General features: G+C 42.2%; 1 protein-coding gene across 1 annotated transcript in view; it reads left to right on the forward strand.

The window, feature by feature from the left end:
* Positions 1-22,152, forward strand: part of HTR4 (5-hydroxytryptamine receptor 4) — a 53,764-nt gene that overhangs the window by 25,284 nt on the left and 6,328 nt on the right. The window contains exon 6 of the mRNA XM_039239456.1: positions 1,827-2,395. Coding sequence (XP_039095387.1) covers positions 1,827-2,395 — 569 coding nt within the window. The remainder of the gene's footprint in view (positions 1-1,826; positions 2,396-22,152) is intronic.

The following is a 22,152-nucleotide window of genomic DNA, read 5'->3' on the forward strand; positions in this document are numbered from 1 at the left end:
TTTCATCAACCAATCAATACATAATATATGCTGCCTATAAGAGAGGCCCATGAAATACAAGTTGACAGTAAGGTTGATATAAAATAATGGAAAAATATAATATGCAGATACTAATCAAAAGCAAGGTGGCGTAGCTGTGATGAAATACATTTAAGGCAAGTCATATTACCTGAGGTACAGAGATTTCGTTATGAGAAGAATGTCAATTCAATGGGAATTTCTACTATCACCTTATAATACACTATGAGGCAAGACACTAAATGTGCACACAAATAAAATGGCATGTGTGTGTATCATATATAATTGTTATTCATACATTTGTTCGTGTGTATATTCACACTGGATGCAGGCTGACCTTAGGCAGGAAGTGTCATTGGATTATACAGCTGTCTTCAGCCAAAGGCTATTCCTAGACAAGGCTGATAACTCAGAGCTGTCAGCAGACAGAATTTATGTTAGGGAGAAAAGTCTTTCAATTTTTAAAGAGATCTATTGTGTCACAGTAGCTAATACTAGTGAAGTTTATTCCAGGAATGTAACACAATCGCTGTAATTCACCATGTTAATACGAGAGAGAAGGAAACCCCACAAGATCATCTCATTACTGCCAAAAATTCACTGACAAAATTCAGTATCTATTCATGATTTTAAAAAATTGTCATCAAACTAAAAATAGAAGAGAGCATCCATAAAAAACTTCTGGCAAGTATCATACTTAATAGTAAAATATTGCAACTCCCCTCCTAAAACTGGGAATGTAAAATGGTGTCCGCTATTACCTCTTCTATTCAAAATTACACTGGAGGTCTTATCAAGTTCAATAATGTGAGAAAAGTGGTTATTAAGATTGGAAAGGAAGAAATGAAATTTTTATTATTTGCAGATCACATGGGTACCTAGGGAGAAAATTCATAAGAATCTAGAGACAAAATATTAATAACGAATTTAACAAAGTTGCTGGATACATAGCCATACAAAAAAATCTTCACTGAATTCTATATACCAGCAATAAACAATTACAATCAAGGACTTTAATGTGATACCATTTGCAATAGAACAACAAGTCAAATACTTAGGAATAAATCTGACAAAAGACGTGCAAAGACATTTACACACACACAAATTGTAAAATATTACTGAAATCCGTTTCAAAAGATTTAAGTAAAGGAAAGACTTAACATGTTTGTGAATTGTTTCTGACCATGGGAAAGAAGTCCATTGTCCTCAATCATTCTGCTCTGACTCCAGTCAAAATCCTTGAAGATGCGTATGGAAATTGATAAGCTACTTCTAAATTTTGTATAGGAAATGCTGAGATGTAAGGACAGTCCTGAGGAAAATGAGCTCAGTTCAAAGACTTTTACTACCAGATGGATTGTGTGCAGGCAGGCGGGAAGGGGAGAGGCTAACTCTGCTGTCTGTTGGGTAGAGAGAATGAAGGATGATTTTGTGCCTATCTTATTTCTACTCTTTCCCGGGGCCTTCAGCCCCTGGTGCTCAGATAATCCCTCTGCGCCCTGGGATGCAATCGTGTTCTTTTTCTACCATTGTGGTTCTATGGGCTATAGGCTTATAAGAAAAAGAGAGCTTTGCTGATAAATCTTCTTCTCTCTTTCCTCTTCCTTTTCCTCTTGTTTTCCTCTTCCTTCTCTGCCCTTCTCTGTTCCCCTCCTTTTCTCTCTCCCTTCCAACCCCTCCTTTTCTCTTCTTTTTCATCCTTTTTCTTTTCCGACCATTTTCCTCATTCCCCTCCTGCTTCTTTCCCTTCGCCTTTTCCTTCCCTTTCTTCCTTCTTTCCTCATTTTTGCTCCCCCTCCAACTCTCAGATAGAAAAAAGAAAGTTCAACCAGAACTCTAACTCTACGTACTGTATCTTCATGGTCAACAAGCCCTACGCCATCACCTGCTCTGTGGTGGCCTTCTACATCCCGTTTCTCCTCATGGTGCTGGCCTATTATCGCATCTACGTCACCGCGAAGGAGCATGCCCACCAGATCCAGATGTTACAACGGGCAGGGGCCCCCTCGGAGGGCAGGCCCCAGCCGGCCGACCAGCACAGCACTCATCGCATGAGGACAGAGACCAAAGCAGCCAAGACCCTGTGCATCATCATGGGTTGTTTCTGCCTCTGCTGGGCTCCGTTCTTTGTCACCAATATTGTGGATCCATTCGTAGACTACACTGTTCCCGGGCAAGTGTGGACTGCTTTCCTCTGGCTCGGCTACATCAATTCTGGGTTGAACCCCTTTCTCTACGCCTTCTTGAATAAATCTTTCAGACGTGCCTTCCTCATCATCCTCTGCTGTGATGATGAGCGCTACCGAAGACCCTCCATTCTGGGCCAGGCGGTGCCCTGTTCAACCACCACCATTAATGGATCCACACACGTGCTAAGGTGAGTGTCTGGGGCTTGATAGACCTCGTTTGTCTGCATGACTCGGAAGGGCTGCCTCTCCAGGTTTTTGTTTCCAGAAGGATTATTCTTGAAAACCTGGGCAATGTTTACAAAGACTAAAGAACATTCTACCATCTTGTCATGAAGTAGAATAGTGGAAAAGGACTCAGGCTCTGGGAGAGACTGGCCTATATTCCAGTCCACTCTCCACAGTTCTGCTACCTTGGGCAAGTCATTTAAACATTGTGAAATTTCATTTCATTTTAAAAAAAAATGAGATGATATTCACAATGTCTCTATCACGGGGCTCTTATGAAGATCAAATTAGCTCATGTGTGTAGCACACATTGTATAGAGCCTGACACCTAGTAAGCACTTAGTAAATATTATCTACTATTATTTATTAGGTAGTATTTTACAATAGTGGTTAGAAGTATGGGCTTTAAGGCAAAATAGACTTTATTTTGACTCAATGCCACTACTAATCTTTTGTATAATCTCCCTTGGTTTTATTTTACTCAACTGTAAAAAACATAATCATAATAATAATAATATCCATCTCATAGGACCATTGTGACAGAAGTAATGTATTCATATAGGGACTCACACATAGTAAGCAATCATAATATTACTAACAATATTATTAACGTGCATAAGAGCAATAGTAGTAACATATTGCTTGATACCCCAAGATGGCCACAAAACAACGTGATAAAATAAACAGAAGGATAAATATGCAACAGTAATACCATGTGATAACTGATATAATGGAGGTGTAGATAATCTAGAAGGGAGATTTGAGGAGGAAAGAAGCTGGTTTGGCTTAAGAAAATCAGGAAAGGCTTCAGAGGACAGCATTTTTTTTAAAGAATTGGAGATTTGGAGGAGAGATCAAGGAAGGCATTCTAGCAGATAGAACAGCATGAGGAAGGAAATGGAATGTGCCAGAGCATGGGAAGGTCAAGCGGTTTACCCAAGGTCACCTAGGTTGTGGAAACGGGAGTAACTGTGGAGTGGAATGGTCAGTGACCAGTCATGGTGCCTCTCTCTAAAGCCTGAAAATTTTCTGGCTCCCCTCAGGCTAGAGTTGCTCTCAGCCACGTAAAAACCATGTGTAATAAGTACATTCATCCTGTACAAAGACGAATTGTCAACAGCATTTCTTTCTTTGCCCCAAGATGCATAGGAATTTCTAAAAAGCAGTTCCTTCTTTTGACACAAGCATTTAATTTTTCTGATGACAGCATTCAGCTGTCCTGGCAACCAAAAACTGAGGCATTTTCATTTGCATGTGTAAGAAAAGAAGAAGACAAATAGGAATTGCAGTGAAATATAAGCACTTCGCCTCAGAGACTGCTCAGCAGCCTGAATCCAATTCCCTGCTACTAGTGTGGGCTGACTCGTAGCTAAAGCCTACTTTGGTGATGCCAGCTGGTGGAGGAGCCTCAAAGCTACGCCTGTAGGCTGAATTCTTCCCTGATTATTATGCCCTAAGCGAGTGTCATAGGAAGAATCCAACCATGTAGTAAAGCGTGTGTACAGGAACTTCTGTGTGGGGGCCTAAAAGCCACTTAAGTTAGCAGCTGTCTTGGTCCAGGCTGCCAGCGACTTACAGTGTGTGCTCTAGTGGTGCGTTGTGAAGTCAGTGGTTTAGAACTGGAAGGGCCTTTTCCTGGAGGGACAGTCACACAAGCGTGAGGGGGTTTCCAGGGCAGCCCAAGACACCCATCTGACTGACACGGTATTTGATCCCTGCTGCATGTGGAAACCTGCAGTGTGGTTGTAAAGCAGACATGACAGTTTAGAGGTGGCTTGTGGATGTAGTCCCCATGCTTTATTTTTTGTTATTTCTTCATGAGGTAATAAAAAGTACAGGCAATTGGTCTGAGATGCTTTTCGTGGGGGTGAGGAGTCTTTTAAGAGTGGGGAAGCCTGCACAGAGAAGACTGTTTGAAACCTGAATCCACGGCAGTGTGAGCTTTCTAACGACAGGAATCCTGTTTTGTTCACTGCTCAATACCAAATAGCCAATAGGCTGCCTGACGTACACTAGGAACTTAAACTCTTGATGAATAAACGAACAAATCGTGCAATGAACTCTCTAGATCAATTGTAATAAGAAAAATTTATGTTGTTCTTAAAAATCCTATAAGCAGGACATCAACAAATTCAGATGGATTCAAGAAATATAGGGGCGACTGGGTGGCTCAGTCAGTTGAGCGTCCGACTTCAGCTCAGGTCGTGATCTCATGGTTTGTGGGTTCGAGCCCCCATCGGGCTCTGTGCTGACAGAGCAGAGCCTGGAGCCTTCTTCGGATTCTGTGTCTCCCTCTCTCTCTGCCGTCTCCTGCTCACACTCTGTCTCTCTCTCTCTCAAAAATAAATAAATATTAAGGAAAAAAATTTTTTAAACAGAAAGAAATATAAAACTTAATCAAAAGTAAAATCGGCTTTTATCCTGCTGATCCTGCCTTTCACGTCAAAGACAATTAAAACTAGTCGTGATTTTTAAATGCATTTACAAAAATGCGCAACACATATAAATTCATAGATTTCTCCACTTATTTTATTTTACTTTATTTTTTTCATCATGATAAGTGCAGTCCTTAATCCCCATCCCCTATTTCATAAATCCCCACCCGCCCACCTCCCCTCTGGTAACCACCAGTTTGTTCTCTATAGTTAAGAGTCTTTCTTGGTTTGTGTCTCTCTCTCTTTTTTTTTTCTCCTTTGTTCATTTGTCTTGTTTCTTAAATTCCACATGTAAGGGAGATCACATGGTATTTGTCTTTCTCTGACTTATTTCACTTAGCATTGTACTCTCTAGCTCCAACCGGGTCATTGCAAATGGCAAGAGTTCATTCTTTTTTAGGGCTGAATAATATTCCACTATATACACCACTTCTTCTCTATCCATTTCCTCTATTGATGGACACTTGGACTGTTTCCATAGTTTGGCTATTGTAAATAATGCTGCAATAAACGTAAGGGTGCATGGATCCCTTTGAATTAGTGTTTTGTGTTTTGGGAGTAAATACCCAGTAGTGTAGTTACTGGATCATCGGATAGGGGTCATTCTGCTTTTAATTTTTTTTTTAATATTTTTATTTATTTCTAGGAGAGAGAGAGAGAGAGAGAGAGAGACAGCACGAGCAGGGGAGGGTCAGAGAGAGAGGGAGTCACAGACTCTGAAACAGGCTCCAGGCTCTGAGCTGGCAGTCAGCACAGAGCCCGACATGGAGCTCGAACCCACGAACCATGAGATCACGACCTAAACGAAAGTCGGACACTTAACCGACTAAGCCACCCCGGCGCCCCTGTTTTTAATTTTTTGAGCTCCATACTATTTTCCAAAGTGGGCACACCAGTTTGCATTCCCAACCGACAGTGCACACAAGGGTTCCTTTTTCTTCACATCCTCACCAACACTTGTTGTCTCTTCTGTTTTTTATTTTAGCCATTCTGACAGGCATGATAGCTCATTGTAGTTTGATTTGCATTTCCCTGATTGTAAGTGATGATGAACATCGTTGCAGGTGTCTGTTGGTCATCTGAATGTCTTCTTTGGAGAGATGCCTGTTCATGCCTTCTGCCCATTTTTTAATTGGGTTATTTGTTTTTTGGGTATTGAGTTGTATTAGTTCTTTATAGGTTCTGTATACTCGCCGCTTATCGGATATGTCAGTTGCAAATATCTCCTCCCATTCAGTAGGTTGCCTTTTAGTTTTGTTGGTTGTTTCCTTTGCCTGGCAGTAACTTATTTTGAGTTAGTCCCAGTTGTGTATTTTTGCTTTTATTTCCCTTGCCCCAGGAGATATCTGGAAAAATGTTGCTATGGCCAGTGTCAGAGAAATAACTGCCTGTACTCTCTTCAAGGATTTTTATGGCTTCAGGTCTCCCATTTAGGTCTTCATTCCATTTTGAGTTTACTTATCTTCAATAAAGGATGAATGAATATACAATGGGGAAAAAACTGTCTCTTCAACAAATGGTGTGGGGAAAATTGGACAGCCATATGCAAAAGTATGAAACTGGACCACTTTCTTATTACTTTTATTTTACATAAATGGGGTCATGTTATATGTGCTTTTTTGCACCTTGCTTTATATCCCTTAGGAATGTATTTTAGAGATCATTGTTTCTCAGAACATTTAGATCTAACTCATTCTTTTTAACTGTTCCATAATCTTCTGTACTAAAAATACATAGTAAAATTTATTTATTTCCCATTAGTGGATATGTAGGTGTTTCCATTCTTTTGCTATATCTAACTGTACTGTTTTTAATGCCCTTGAACACATTTCTTTGTGATATGTATTACTTTTAGATAGCGACTCAAAATGAAATTGCTCTATCGATGTATACGTACATCTAAAAATGTTAGGTTTACCTTAAGGTTGACCTTCTAGCATACTGTAGCGATTTGCATTCTCATCTGCAGGGTATGAGAGTAGCCTCTACTCCTTCCCCTCACCAACACTGTACATTACTCATCTTTTACTATTTTGCTGATTACAGAAATGCTCTTTCACTGAATTTGCATTTTCCAGGTGATTTGGCAGGTTGAACCTCTTTTAAGTTAATTATTGACTAATTTCAAAGTTGTTGACAAATATTTAGCCTTAGATCAACTGCCTCTTCACGTATTTGGTGCTTAATGTGACGACCTTGTTGTATTTCTCTTATTAATTTCTGAATGTTCTTTATTATAATCTAAATATTAATCCTTTGTTACATAATTTTCAAATACTTTTCCCTCTCTTCTGCTTGCTTTTGAACTTTGGTTAACTTTTGTCATATTAAAGTTTCAAAGTTTGAAAACACTATTTATTTGACCTCTGGCAGTTAACCTGTCTTTCTTCTTGAAGTATTTTTGACATTAATTTTCCTGAACAGTATACTTCCCTGGTTTGCCTCCTGACTCATCAGCAACTCTTTCTTAGCATCTTTTATAGGTTCTTCCTTCTCTGTCTGACCTCTGAATGTTAGAGTTCTTCAGGGCTCCATTCTTCATGGTCTTCTCAAATGACATTCTCGCTTTACACGATTTGACCGTCCCTAGCTTTAATGTGCCATGAATCTCTCTTTAATGAATAGCTCTAGATCAGAGCTGTCCTCTGAGCTCCAGACTACAAAATCCAATTTGCTTCCTTGACAGCCTCACATAGATGCCTCTTAGGATTCTTGCATTTAATGTCCCTTAAACAGAATTTTCCTATGTGCCCTGCCCACCCAACCACCCCAGACTTCCTGAGTCTCCTCTGTCTCCATAAGTGCAACCATCATCTACCATGTTACTAAATCTGGACACTTTCTGTGGGTCTCAAGGAGAACTAACATAAGTGGTGGACAGAAAGCTTTGAGAAAGAAGACTCCCATCAGCTGATACTGAAAATATGGAGTTCAACCTAAATAAATGCAAAATCTAACCATAGTGACGAAAGGTAAATCACAGAAATGTAGGAAGATGCTCGAACACCCTGCTGCATGTTTATAATTTAGAATTTCAGGGGCACCTGGCTGGCTCAGTCCGAAGGGCACGTGACTCTTGATCTTAGGGTCATGAGTTTCGAGCCCCCTGTTGAGGGTAGAGATTACTTAAAATAAAATTTGGAATTTGATAAGGGCCACTTCGTTTCCTCATGCAAAGCATCCATTGACAAATTCATGGCACTCTCTGTTATTAATAAGGATTATGATGCCTAGCATAATTTAAAAAAATGTGCCAGCTACTGAATTTAAGAACTTTGAATGCGTTATTGCAACAACAACCAAATAGGCTGCTATTATAATTATTGTGGTTTAAACAAGGAGAAAATCCAAGGTTTAACGAGAGTACCTAACTGGCTCAAGATCACACAAAGCCTTCATGATTGTCTTCAGGTTAATGAAAGATTAAAACACTCAAAACTGAAAATTATCTTGCCTTTCCTGAGAATCCATAATGTACAGAGGAGTTAGTCTGCGACATAAGAATCACACTGGGAAGAGCCAGGTCATGACAACACCCTGAAACTGTGGGGCCTTTTTCTCTTAAAGTCTTTTTGAGAAAATGGAATTTTACTTTTCCAGGCTGAATTAAAAACAGACCAGTCTGCCTCAGTGGTTGGAATAGTAGGTCTTCTGGTGTTGGTCCTCTCCGTGTAATCCTTTGACTTACGTTACATTTTGTTATTGAACAAACATATAGGCAGCCAATGAAGTAAACTATGCTTTTGCAGGACAGTCTTAGTGGACTTTTTCCACTCAATTGAACGAACTAAAGTACAGTGTAGCAGAGAGGTCTGCAGTTGTGTTTGGTGTTCTGTGAGATAACCATCTTCTTTGGAATATCCAGCTCATGATCAAAATAGAAGTGAAAATGCCATTTGATTGGCTCATGAAGTAGTTTGTCTAGACATGTAGGTTACATATCCTTTTAAAAGTAGTTTCCAAACATGAATTATTGTCATGTAGATGTTTCTTGGGACAATTTTAATTTGAATGCACACACAGATTAGAAAGAGGCACAGGGGGACCTGGACGGCTCAGTCAGTTAAGCGTCCGACTCTTGATTTCAGCTCAGGTCATGATCTCACAGTTCATGGGATCAAGCCCGGTGTTGGGCTCTGCACTGACAGTGTGGAGCCTGCCTGGGATTCTTTATGTCCCTCTCTCTGCCCCTTTCCCCCGCCTCTCAAATAAATAAATAAATAAACATTAATAAAAAGAAGAAGGAGGAGGCATAATGCCAGCGTGTGGGCAATGGATTCTAAGAGGTTCATCATGAGTGTGAACTGATTCTTAGTGGACTTGGAGCCACCTTCTCTCTCTTTGTCACTCCTTCAACCTGGCTCTGTCGTTGTTCTCCCCATCCACCAGTCTCTGTCTTAGTCTTGTAGAAGAGTCAGTTTGCCCACTCTAGGAGACTCCCATCAGACAGAAGGGCAGAGAAGGGAAGAAGTCACCCAGTGACAGGAAGTTGGCTCCATTCCCACTCCAGTCAGGGACAAGATAAGGTTGCCTCATCATCTGTGCTGTTCAGCATTGCACGCAAACTCCAAATGACAGAAAGGAGAAATATGAAGTATAAAACTTAGAAAATAGAGCAAAGCTGCAACTGTTTATAAACAATATGACTATTTACCAGGAAAATCCACAGTAAACTGTGAAAACGAAGACATTTCACAAGGATGTCCACATACCATAGAACTAACTCAACATGCAGTGACTCCTACATACCAGAAATCACCAATTAGAATGTGGATCAGGAAGAATACCACCGTCCATAGGAACAGTAACTAAAGTTACTTTAAAAATGTGCAAAATAAAAATATAAGGTCTCTACTGAAGAGAACGTTAATACTTTCCTAAAGGAGAAATCAAAGATATTGCTAGGGTACACTGCGGTGAGCAGAAGAAAAAAAAATCCAGATTTTTTTCTTTTGAAACTACAGGAAACCCATCAGAAGCCCCAGTGTGCAGATTCTGAAAGTTGATTTATTAGGTTCTGAGTAGGTTATTAGGTTTTGATTCATGCTAACTGTGTAAGGAGCATCAACTATGCCAGGCAGTGGATAGGAGGTGGTAAATAGAAAGATAAATGAGAGTAAGTATCTCATTGAACTCACAGCCTAACTGAGAAAAGAGACACATGTGCAAATAATCAAAGCACAGTAGCCATCACTGGGATTGTGCACAAGGTTTACTGAGAGTGAAGGTAATGCTACCTAACCAACAGTTTCTTCATCGTCATTGATGAGGGTGACCCAGTCTCTACTTGAATTCCTGCAAAGGGAGAATCATACTACTTGATGAGCCTGCTCAATGGTTGGACAGCTCTAGATTCTAAAAGGTCTTCCTTATATTGAGTTGAAATCTTCATCCCTATGACTTATACCTGCTGGTCCTAACTGTTCTTGGGCAAGAGAAAACAAGGCTACATCTTTTCTGAAATGACTCTTCCTGTGTGTTTTAGTTATATGTGCCTTCTGAGACTTTTCTTGCTTCTTCCATTACACTCCATGCAATACTGTTGAGGGTTTGGAGAACCACAATCATGTCCCCTTATTTGCAACCATTATTATCATTTTTTTTATCCTTTTTCCTTCAAAGTGTGACCAGTAGACCATTTGCATTAGAATCCCCTCAAAGCTGAGTAAAAACACACATTCCTGGGTCCCATACACTGAATTGGGGCAGGTTAGGGAAAATGGCATTTTTGCCAAGATGATTCTTACATGTATTAAACTTTGCTAACCATAGTCTCTGATTCTCATGGATTGGAATGGTCCAGTGTGTGCTGGCATTGGTTGTGCTTCAGGTTATGACACATATTAGGTAATTCTTCAGTCTGGGGCACCTGGGTGGCTCAGTCGGGGAAGTGTCTGACTTTGGCTCTGGTCATGAAATCATGGCTTGTGGGTTCGAGTCCGGCATTGGGCTCTGTGCTGACAGCTCGGAGCCTGGAGCCTGTTTCAGATTCTGTGTCTCCCCTCTCTCTGCCCCTCTCCTGCTCATGCTCTGTCCCTCTCTCTCTCAAAAATAAATAAATGTTTAAAAAATTTTTAATAAAAAAATAATAAATTCTTCAGTCCTTTCATAGTCTCTTAAAGAGGAATAATTTTATGTGATGTTAATTAGTAAAATTTCTTTGGAAGTTGCTGAGCTCAGCCATTTTCAAGCCAAGTGACTCTGGCCACTTGGGAGGCAAAGTGTGATCGTATAGATTGTGACCACATAGTGTGACAGGAGATAGGAACAAGCCATACTGATGTGATTGAGAGTTCATTAGGGGTTTGATTCTGGAGTTCTTTTTCCATTGGATACATGGCAAGGATCTTGCCAGTGCTGTTCACTGCTGACTCCTCAGAGCCTAGTGAAGTGCCTGGCACCTTGTGAGGCTTGACAAAGGGTAAAGGAATGTTTCTGTCCTTTTCCCCAGTCTCACTTTCTTCTGTTTGACTGTCTTTATGAAGAGTAGCTCCTGATCATCACAGGCAGAGTAAGGATTTGTGGTGCTGACAGTAACCCTAGAACAGAGATTTTTCTCTACATGAAATCCACTGAGGATTCCAGTGTTGGCTTCTTAGGTAAATAACCCCTGGCCCTGCCTGTCTCACTACCTCATTGTGAAAATCAGACGAGGTAATGGAGGTGAAATTGCTTTGCTAACTGCAAAGCTCTGTCCTCAGGGGAGAGATAATAATGTTATGAGAACAGAGTATTTATAAGTTAGGTAAATAGCTAAGATTGCATGCTTAGCAATGCAGCGAAGGCATGCAGAATTGAGCTTTGGGGATGGATTTCTCTGCTCTCAGGCCAGGCTTAGATATCTCTGGTTCTATAGGTTTAGACCTTGCTCAAACCTGGGACACAACCTGGCACCTCAGAAGGCTGAGAGCTTGAGCCAGCACTTCCCAAAGAACTTCGCATCTGTCAGACTTGCCTCTGGGCTCCTGTCCTCCATTTCCCACCCTCTATCTCCCTGATAAACATGTTTATGTTGTCGTTGTTGTTGTTGTTGACTTGGGGAATCGCTAGAGCTGTGTTGTCCTATAGGGTAAACTTTAACCACATTCCAAGCACTTAGTAGCCATATGTTATAATAGAATATTTTCATTATTGTAGAAAGTTCTATTGGAAAAAACAACTCTAAGGTTCTGCGAGCCTTCTCTCTGGAATAAGGCAGTCTATGCTTGCCTTCGGACTTACTAACTCTCATCAACCAAAGCTCAATAATAAATAAGGTAATTCTAATGGATATGCTATGTAAGTCTTTGACATTTCTATGCTCAATATATTCAGGTTTAAGTATGGAATCAATAGAGGAGGAAAATATTAGGATAAAGAGAAATAGAAAGTGAGAAAGAGGCAAAGAAAACTAAAAAGAGCAGGAAGAAAGCATTTTTCCTAGGCCATTACTTTTTGTTGTTTCCTTTATAAGTAACAGTGATCAGAATTTATCATTATATTTAGTTTCTGTTTACTTGTTTATTATCTGTGTCCCCAGCCAGACTGCCAGTACATGACGGCAGGTACTGTGTCTATTTTATTTTCAAAAGTTCCCTCAGGTATAGCCCCTTGCTCAGTTCATATACTTATTGGTTCAATGAATGGATGATGCTCTTATCAGATCCCGTTGCTCACCTGGAATATGTAGACTCAAATACGTTTTCACCACTTTAGAAAAAAATATTTATGAATCTCATAAACAGAATCATTGGGTTTTTTTTTTTCATTGTGCCACTGCTTGCCAAATTTCAATCTCAACACACATTTCAATCTCTCAAAAATTCCTCTTTCAAACAAAGGTTTTCACACCGTGAGTTAGAAGATTACCCATGGATGAGACAATAATTTAGGTTTGCTTTTACTTTTATTTGGATCCTTTGAAATTCCAGCTAATGTTGGAAAGTTGTTTGACATTTAAAAGCCATTGTGTGGCCTTTACCTTGAACTCTGGAGGTTACAATTGGATTCCACATTTACCTCATTGTTTTGAGCCAATGTGGACTGAATCTGGGTGAATCAAAGATGGTGTGAAGATGACCTTGCCTCATCTCCCTCAGCCTCCGCCACGTCTAGCCGCATAATTTTCAGGGTTCCTTGGTCAAAGAGAAGATAAAAACTTCCATTGAAATGATTAAAATATAAAGCCTTTTCTTGGGGTGCCTGGGTGGCTTAGTCGGTTGAGCGTCCGATTTTCCCTTAGGTCATGATCTCGCGGTTCGTGGGTTCGAGCCCCGCGTCAGGCTCTGTGCTGACTGCCAGCTCAGAGCCTGGAGCCTATTTCAGAGTCTGTGTCTCCTTCTCTCTCTGACCCTCTCCTGCTCACGCTGTCTCTCTCTCTCCTAGAAATAAATAAAAAAAAATTTAAAAAAAGAATATTTAACATGAGATATTGAGCTATGTAAAATAAAAAAAATTTAAACAAAGAAATCTCCCAGATTTATTAAAGTACTTCCTAAGCAAGGCTTTTCTTTCATATTTACTTTATGATTGACCTCCTCCCATCTCTTGAATCTGAATTTGCCCTTTAATAAAANATATATATATATATATAAAGCCTTTTCTTCTTATCTGTAGTTTCTCTCTCAACTCATCATGGTGTATTTGCTTTGCTATTTACCTATCTTCTAGTAGAAAAATAAATTTTCATTTCTTTAATTTATTTTTTTAATGTTTTATTTATTTCTGAGAGAGAGAGAGAGCGCGAGAGAGCAGGGGAGGGTCAGAGAGAGAGGGAGATACAGAATCTGAAGCAGGCTCCAGGCTCTGAGCTAGCTGTCAGCACAGAGCTGGAGGCGGGGCTTGAACCCACGAACTATGAGATCATGACCTGAGCCGAAGTCGGACGCTTAACCGACTGAGCCACCCAGGCGCCCCTTTAATTTTAAGTTATTAGCAACATTTTACCATTTATCTTTATAATATTGACAAGGCCAGTTTTAAAGGCAAACATGGGAGCATTTCACTTGTATGGCATCACCAAAATGACACAAATGCCGCAAATCATATTTCACAATTTAAGCGTGCTTACGTATTTTGTTTTTACCAGACAATGCACAAACCTCATGCAAATGTTGTACCTCACCTCTTGATAGCGCACACACTCTGCTACCATGCTACCTTCAGCTAACTGATGAGTAAAGAAGGGCTAAAAAGGAAGAGAGCTGTGGTTGGACATATCTTAGCCTTTCTTTCTATGTTGATATTTTCAGCAGAAGCAGTTGGCAGATACGAAATGGGAGAGGGTGTTTTGGTGGTTCCTCCTTCTTCAAACAGCACTGCCTTCCTCCCGCATTTGACAAGCTCCGGTCAAATGGAAACCATGGCCTCTCGGGGCTGTCTGTGTTCCCAGTTACTCAGTTGTAGACATGTTGACCTGAAGCATGAGTGTAGGATTCTAGTGGCCCCTGACCTGTGGGAATTCAGTAAGACTCAGTGGCCAGTGGCAAACATATTGTAGAAGTTGCTGGCTGAGAGACGATGGAAAAAAAAAGAAAAACACTTTCTATATATAATGTGTTTACCTTGTATTTGCTTTGAGTCATACTGAGCTCTTTAGATCTGGTGAGTCTCTCAGAATCTTGTGCTCATGGGGCATTGTTACTGTTTTGAGGCAGCAGGGAACTATGGTGTACACACACATGCACATATAACCTGTGATCACCAGTGCCCCAGATGTCACCGGTGCACGTTCCATTGTTCCTTAGCCTTCACAGGTTCAAAGATAAACTTAGTAAGAATTTCAAGATGGCGGCAAACAGCATTAAACCAAGAGCTGGGTTTCTGGCTGGCTGCACTGCTCACACAACCAGGAAGCTGGCTTGTCCCCAGTCCTTCCCAATAACAACCTAAAGCAACCTCTCTTAAAGCATTGCTCTTGTTGAGATCACACCAGAAAAACAGAACAACATCAGAAGAGCTCCCCTTACCTCAAGTTTAGTAATCAAGTGGCTTAAGCTACCCTTCAGGGTGTCTGCTTTGGGGCCGATGTGCTGAGGCCTAAGCCTCATTCCCTCCACGGAGACATTTTTCAAGGAAAAGTTCCCACCTCTGACTTAGAGGCAGGGGAACTTGGGTATGAAACCAAAAGCATAATGGCTATTGTCCTGAGGTTCAGCACACCTGGGTTTTAGTCCTGAGACTTGCCCTTTACTATCGATACAAATGTTAACATGTAGCCAGATATTTCTGGGTCTCTGTTCCTTCATTTGTAAAATGGGAATACTGTGAGAAGCCATCTCCTAGGGCTTTTGTTAAGGTTAAATACGAGAATATATGTGCTGAGCTGAGCCCAGCGCCTCTTACACAGAAAATGCTCAATGAACGGAAGCTGGCGTAACTGCTGTTGTTATAATTGTATATATAACATCATTCATATCTTGGTTAAACAAACTTCTCCAGTTATTTTTTCAGCTTCCTGATAAGCGTTTCATAAGAAATGAGTCAATAGAAATCTCTGTGCTCCAAACACGGCTCCAGAGCAAGGAATGCAGCCCTCCCTCTGCTGGAAGGAAAACCAGAGATGAATTAAATTAAATTAATCACACTGTTTATAAATAATTGTTTAAGCAACATGAGGCAGGACTTGTTTCCTGGGTACATCATACCCTGTGCTGAAGGGTTGGGACTGTTATTTTGAATATGCCTTCTGGCTTTGAAATGACCTGTAGGCATTTCTGTGACCCACTCTAAAACATGCTGACCATGTCCAAGTTGGGTATGTTCTCTGTGTACTCGGTCTTCCTTTTTTCTTCTGCAGGTGCTGTACTTGGCTAGGGTGTTGAGGTTCTGTGTACCAGCCCTCTGAGATTGGTGCCCAATAAAGAAGGGTCGTGCATGCCACTCTGCAAGGCAGACTCCCCAACCACACCTAGCTCCAGAGATGCCCAGGGCGGTCCGAGGTCATGAATGGAGGCAGTGTGGTATGGTTCTGACCCTTGACCCTAGATCACACCAGAGCTGCTTGAGAGCTGTTAATACCTGCACCGGGGTTCCACATGTAGAGAGTCTATATAACAGGTCCAGGCGGGGACCAGAAATGCTTTCATTTTAGGGGCCTGGATGCACAGCAGTATTGAGATCCATTGGTATGTTGCCAAGGGCAAGGAGCTTGTGTTGATCATCAAGGAGCCATCGTTTCTTTTCTTTTTTTTTTAATTTTCTTTAACGTTTTATTTATTTCTGAGAGAGAGAGAGAAAGAGAGACAGCGTGAGCAGGAGAGAGTCAGAGAGAGAGGGAGACACAGACTCTGAAACAGGCTCCAGGCTCTGAGCTGGCTATCAGCACAGAGCCCTACACGGGGCTCGAACCCACGAACCACGAGATCATGATCTGAGCCGGATTCGGACGCTCAACTGACTGAGCCACCCAGGCGCCCTAAGGAGCCATCGTTTCTTTCAGCACCAACAGAACACGGAAGTTGCTTCAAGTTTAGGCCCTGTTGCATGTCTTGAACGACTAAGCTTGTGTGGGTATAACCCATTAGTTCTTAAGTGGGGACAATTTGGCATACCTGGCGACATTTGGCAATGTCCAAAAGCGTTATGGTTTTTATAACCAGTGGCTGCCGCTGCTGACATCAGTGAGTATCAGCCAGAGACGCTGCTAAGCTCCCAACAATGCAGAGGGCAGCCCCCCACCCCATTCCAACAAACGATTGTCTGGCCCAAATTGCAAAATAGCGCTAAGGATGAGACACACTGCTTGAAACTAATCCTCTGGGCTTTGCAACATAGGCTCTCCTTACCCCTGCCAAGCGACAGCAAGAGGGGTCTTTAATCAGCGCCAGGGGACATGTGTGCTTTTCCCTGCCCACTTCAGTGCAGCCTGTGCTCCTCTTTTTTGTTTCTTTATTTTGAGAGAGACAGAGAGAGTGCAAGTGGGGGAGGGACAGAAAGAGGGGGCATCAGAGAATCCCAAGCAGGCTCTGTGTTGTCAGTTGCCAGAGCCCAGAATGGGGCTGGAACCCAGGAAACCGTTAGATCATGACCTGAGCCAAAATCAAGACTGGGACACTTAATCAAACTGAATCGCCCAGGAGCCCAACCATGTGGCTCCTCTTAATTCACATCCCTTCCCAAGACAAGCCTAGTTGAAAAACAAAACAAAACCCCATAGAAGGCAATAACTGGTGTTGCTTCCACGAAGAAGGGCCCTGAATTTCTGTGCATAGAGCACCAGCGGTAACCTTACAGATAAGCCCTTTCCACCAGGCAGGCTCTGTGAGCTTGTTCTCTTACAGCATGTACTTGGCAGGGACACAGCCCTCCCGATTTAGTCAGAGCAGCTGTTCAGGAAGGAATAGCCTCCAGAACACACTAAGAGACCCACCAGAAAACCATACTCCTTGGAAACATGTGTTCAGTCCACAGTGTCAGGATGCGGGTCCCTGGCCCGCAGAGGTGGTAAAGCTCCATCTTATACTGGGTGTCGACAGCCTGGAGTGTGTCCAGAAAAGGGTAAACGCCATGATTTTCCTTGCAGAATGAAGGACCTATGAGGAACAATGTCAGGACCAGGGGAATGCTATGCTTAGAGCTTAAAGAAGATCATTGTCATCAGCATCATTTTTATTTATCTGAGGACAGTTACACGAAAAAGGAGTCTGGCTTGTCCTTCAAGTCTCAGGGAGAGAAGTAAGGACAGAAGATTGAAGTTTTAAGAGTACGTTCAGGGGAGCCTGGGTGGCTCAGTTGGTTAAGCATCTGACTTCGGCTCAGGCCATGATGTCACAGTTCGTGAGTTTGAGCTCCGCGTCAGGCTCTGTGCTGACAGCTCATGGCCTGGAGCCTGCTTCAGATTCTGTGTCTCCTTCCCTTTCTGCCCCTCCCCCTGCTCACTCTCCCTCTCAAAAATAAAAATAAACATTTTTAAAAAAAGAGTACATTCAGCACAAAATGGCATGGACTGCCTTACTAGGGTATTCCTAATAAGGAGACTTATGTAGAGAATACGTAGAATAAAATAGAAAATTTGACAACCACCAGTCACTTAGAAGTGATGATTGAGGGGCGCCTGGGTGGCTCAGTCAGCTGAGCGCCCAACTCTTGATTTTGGCTGAAGTCATGATCTCATGTTTCGTAAGATCGAGCCCCACATTGGGCTCTGCACACTGACCACGTGGAGCCTGCCTGGGATTCTCTCTGTCTCCTCTCTGCCTCTTCTTGGCTCATGCCCTGTCTCTCTCTAAATAAATAAACATTTAAAAAAAGAAGTGGTGATCGACATTGGTCACTGGAAGCATTGACTTGAATTAGCATGGACGAGGAAGGGGTAGGAGGTCTAAGGAAACACCCTCCGACCGTCCCTTGTGGATGTGCGAGTTCCAGCACTGCAAGAAACCCTCCCACAGTGCATGCAGCTTAGCTCAAGAGGGAGCAACACCATTTTATCTCATTTGTTTGGAGCTGGAGATTTTCTGGAAAGAGTGCCAGTGGGAAGAAATCCATCAGAGGTAATAGTGTTACTTTCAGGGGCCATTTTGCTTTGGTTTAGGATTCTTCTGGCAGTCTGTGGATGGGAGGAAATGTAGACTAAGGAAGAAATTCATCCCCAGGCTCTACAGATGCTCAGTGCTACAGAGCTGATTGGATGCCTGCGATTCTGCACGAGGAAAATATTGTCCCATCCACCCATCAGGATACATTTCTATCACTGGAGCCCTTAATATGAACATAATTACTATTTAAATATGTTTAGGGAAAAGGAGCCCTAGACTGAGATTAAAGAAACCTCCCCCTCAATCTGTTCTTCGTTTCTTAAAATGGCCAGGGCCACGACTTCAGGCTCTGGAAATAACAAGGCAGGATCCCGACCTGGGAGGACCCAGTGTCCTGTAGAGCAGTTTAGTGTTATGGCCAAACTGCACAGGCCTTGGCCTTTGATAGACCTCAGTTTGACTGCAGGTCCTGCCACCCCGAATCTGTGTGACTCTGGGCAAGTTACCTGATCTCTCTGTGCCTCAGTTTCTTCCTGTGCGAAACTGTTCTTGCCTCATGAAAGTGTTGTGAGGCTTGTGTGAGATACTGTACCTATGAATCCCGGAACGCATCAGTTATTGATACAGTGAGTTCTCATTATCATCGTCATCACCTTTCGAGGCAAAAAGAAACAACAGGTTAGTAGAACAAGGCTCCTATTGCTCAAACAGTGGCTCATTGTCAGAACAGGTGGTGTGACAAGGGGCAGACTGGTTCCTGAGCAGTAGGCTCAGATGTACTTCACCTGCAGAGATCCGGGGGCTGTGGGGTCAGTATGCATGCAGAAGGTTCTAGTTGCCGTTTACTAGAAACGCTGTGAATTCGTCTCCCACCCCTGCGACAGGAAACCCAGGGAATGGCTTCTGGTCACAGAAACAAACAACTGTGTGTGCTCGGGGTTAGATTCAAGCACAGAGCCAAGAACCTACTTTTCAGAAAATGATTTCCGAACGTCTTTTCTTGTTTCCATGCCTATGTCAGGTTATTTTTAACAGGATTCTTAGAAACATTTCACAGCGAAAATTGTTCTTAGAGAGCCTTTTATTCTCTAAGGAAGGAACGAATCTGTATTTTGATAAACCTGACAAACAAATATATTGGGTCCCGTGCCTGTTCATTTTATTCTTTTTAGACTTTTGTTTCCTTTGCTGGCTGGTGGAATGTAATTTGGTCCTCTGTTTGTGAATGGGCGTTGCGTGCTTTAAGTTTCTGGCTTTGGAGAAAGGAGTGTGTGTGTGTTTCTGTGTAACACACATATAGCTGGGCACACACACATATACATATATGTGATTGTCATATATAACAATTAGTTGCGTTAGGAATACTTGGGTTTCCTAGTCCAGACCTTCCCCCTTCCACTCCTCCTCTTCCTCCTTCTTTATCATCGTCATTGTAAGATCTACCATTTACTGAACACTGGTTTATACAATAGGCATATATGCTAAGTGTGTCACATGTGCCATACTCTTGAACCCCTAATATACTCTACGGAGCAGGTCTTATTATTTCCATTTTACTGATGAGGAAGCTGAGACTCAGATTAATTTAGCCAGTGGCTTACAGCTGGCGAGGGTTAGGACCAGGATTCTCATGCATGTTCATCTGATTTAAAAGCCCTTGCTGGAAACCACTTAACTAGTTAATGAAAGACCCTTGAAAGAATATAGAGTTTTTGGTTCTTGGACGTGAGAAGGGCTTGAGAAGTGATCTGGCCAAATATTCCGGCTAATGCAGTGATCTCTTCTATAGCTTATCTGATAAGTAGTTGTCTGTCTCCCCTCATGAGAGGCAGCTCGTTATAATTCAAAGCAAGACGTTTTATTGTTTGAACAGCCCTAGTTGTTGCCAATTTGGGTCAAATTTTACTTCTCTATATCATAGCGTTATCAGAGCTGAGAGTTCTACGGCTGGAAGTGATAACAGAGCTCAAGCAGTCCAGTAGTTTTTCAGCGCTTTTTTTTTTCCCGATGTGGAAATCTTCTGTTCTAATGGAATCTTACTTGGATGTGTGAACTATAAAGTATTACTGCTTTGATCACCACAGATGCTTAGATGGGGATGTGTGTGCACAGAGCCATGACCATTGACCCTATCCCTCCAGTGTCTCTTAGGGCCACCCCACGGGGTTGTGTTATTAAGAGAATACCTGAAATACACTAATGAACCCAATATTTTATGGAGAAGAAAATTGAGGCTCAAAGACTTAAGAAGTTTAAGACAGTTCTGCTGTTTGAGCAGAATGAAGATCTGAATCCGAGTCTCAGAACTCTTAGCGTATTGCCTTTTGATCACATGCCTGATGTGGGCCAGAAACTGTTTCAGGCAGTAGGGACACGGCAGATATCTAGGCAAGATCCCATCCATAAAGGAACTCACAATTGAGATTTTACAATCCCATTGTTTTTTGATGGTTTGAGCCCTTGGAAAGAGCATATGCACACGTGCTCGCACACATAATCGGACCATCCTGGGCAACTTTCTCTGCATTCAGTCCAGTTTGCCCATGACTTTCCGAAAGAATGGATTGTAGGACTGAACCCAAGGCTATTTGCGTGTTTGGTGATTTTAGGGTGACCTTTTCTTGACAGTATTGCAAATTAAAATTTATTTTTTCTGCCTCTGATTTTCTTTGGGGAAGATGTGTAGAATATAACCAGAGAGAGACGACCTATTTCATATGTAGCATTCAAGAGGATGGAAAGGCCATTCAGACATGTGGGATTTGAAACTGCAAATGCCAGCTGGATTGAGCTGTAATAGAACGACCTTGAGCAACATAGTGGGACTCGCAGTGGACAGGTAGTGAAGGACATACATCCTTCTGGCCTGACCCAGCCTGGTTGTCCAGCTCATGTCCCTCAACGCTTCCCCAGCTTAACTCCCCGGGTAATAAGCATGCAAGAGTGATCAGTTTTCTCCAAATAGTGAGTTCTCCTGCCTCCGGATTATTTCTGCTGCCTTCAATGCTCTCTCTCGCTTTCCTGCCTGGGACAAGCCTACTCATTCTTCAAGGCAGCGTTCCAACACGAGCTCTCTAAACTTTCCTGATCCCCACCCCCTCAATCTCTGAGCAATAACTAATCACTTCCCCCTCTGGGCTCTCTTTCCACCTGCTTCTCTTCCTGAAAGCCTAGTTCATCTCGAGGGAGCCTAAGTGCTCTCCTGCACCTGACACATTCTCTACTCATCTGGACAGCTTCATTTTCTTACCCACCGTGGCTTGGGCCCAAGGGTGCCTGTTGAGGGAAGGTGCACATTTGAAGGTGTGTGCTGGTGCAGTGAGACGCTAGTTAGATGGCCCAGTTCAGATCCTGCCTCTACCTGGTAACAGATGTTTGACTTGGAACAAGTTACTCAGCCTCAGTCCACTCAACCAGAACCTGCCAATAATAAAACCTATGTCAGGGGATTTCTGTGAAAACCATGTAAGGTAATCGATGATTTGTTTAGCACAGTAAATGGCACATAATAAATTTTGGCTGTTTTTATTATGGGTCCAAACTTAAAAAAATTTTTTTTAGTCTTTATTTTTGAGACAGAGAGAGAGAGAGTATGAGTGGGGGAGGAGCAGTGAGAGAGAGAGATGGAGAATCCAAAGGAGGTTCAAGGCTCCGAGCTGTCATCACAGAGCCCGATGTGGGGCTTGAACCCATGAGCCATAGGATCATGACCAGAGCTGAAGTCAAATGCTTAACTGGCTGAGCCAACCAGGTGCCCCATTATGGGTCCACATTTTGAAGCGTTTTCTCCTAGATATTTTTAGGCTCAGTCACATTGAAATAGTTCAG

Source organism: Hyaena hyaena, unplaced genomic scaffold (assembly GCF_003009895.1).
Source record: "Hyaena hyaena isolate Hyena2069 unplaced genomic scaffold, ASM300989v1 scaffold_157, whole genome shotgun sequence".
Classification (NCBI taxonomy): Eukaryota; Metazoa; Chordata; class Mammalia; order Carnivora; family Hyaenidae; genus Hyaena; species Hyaena hyaena.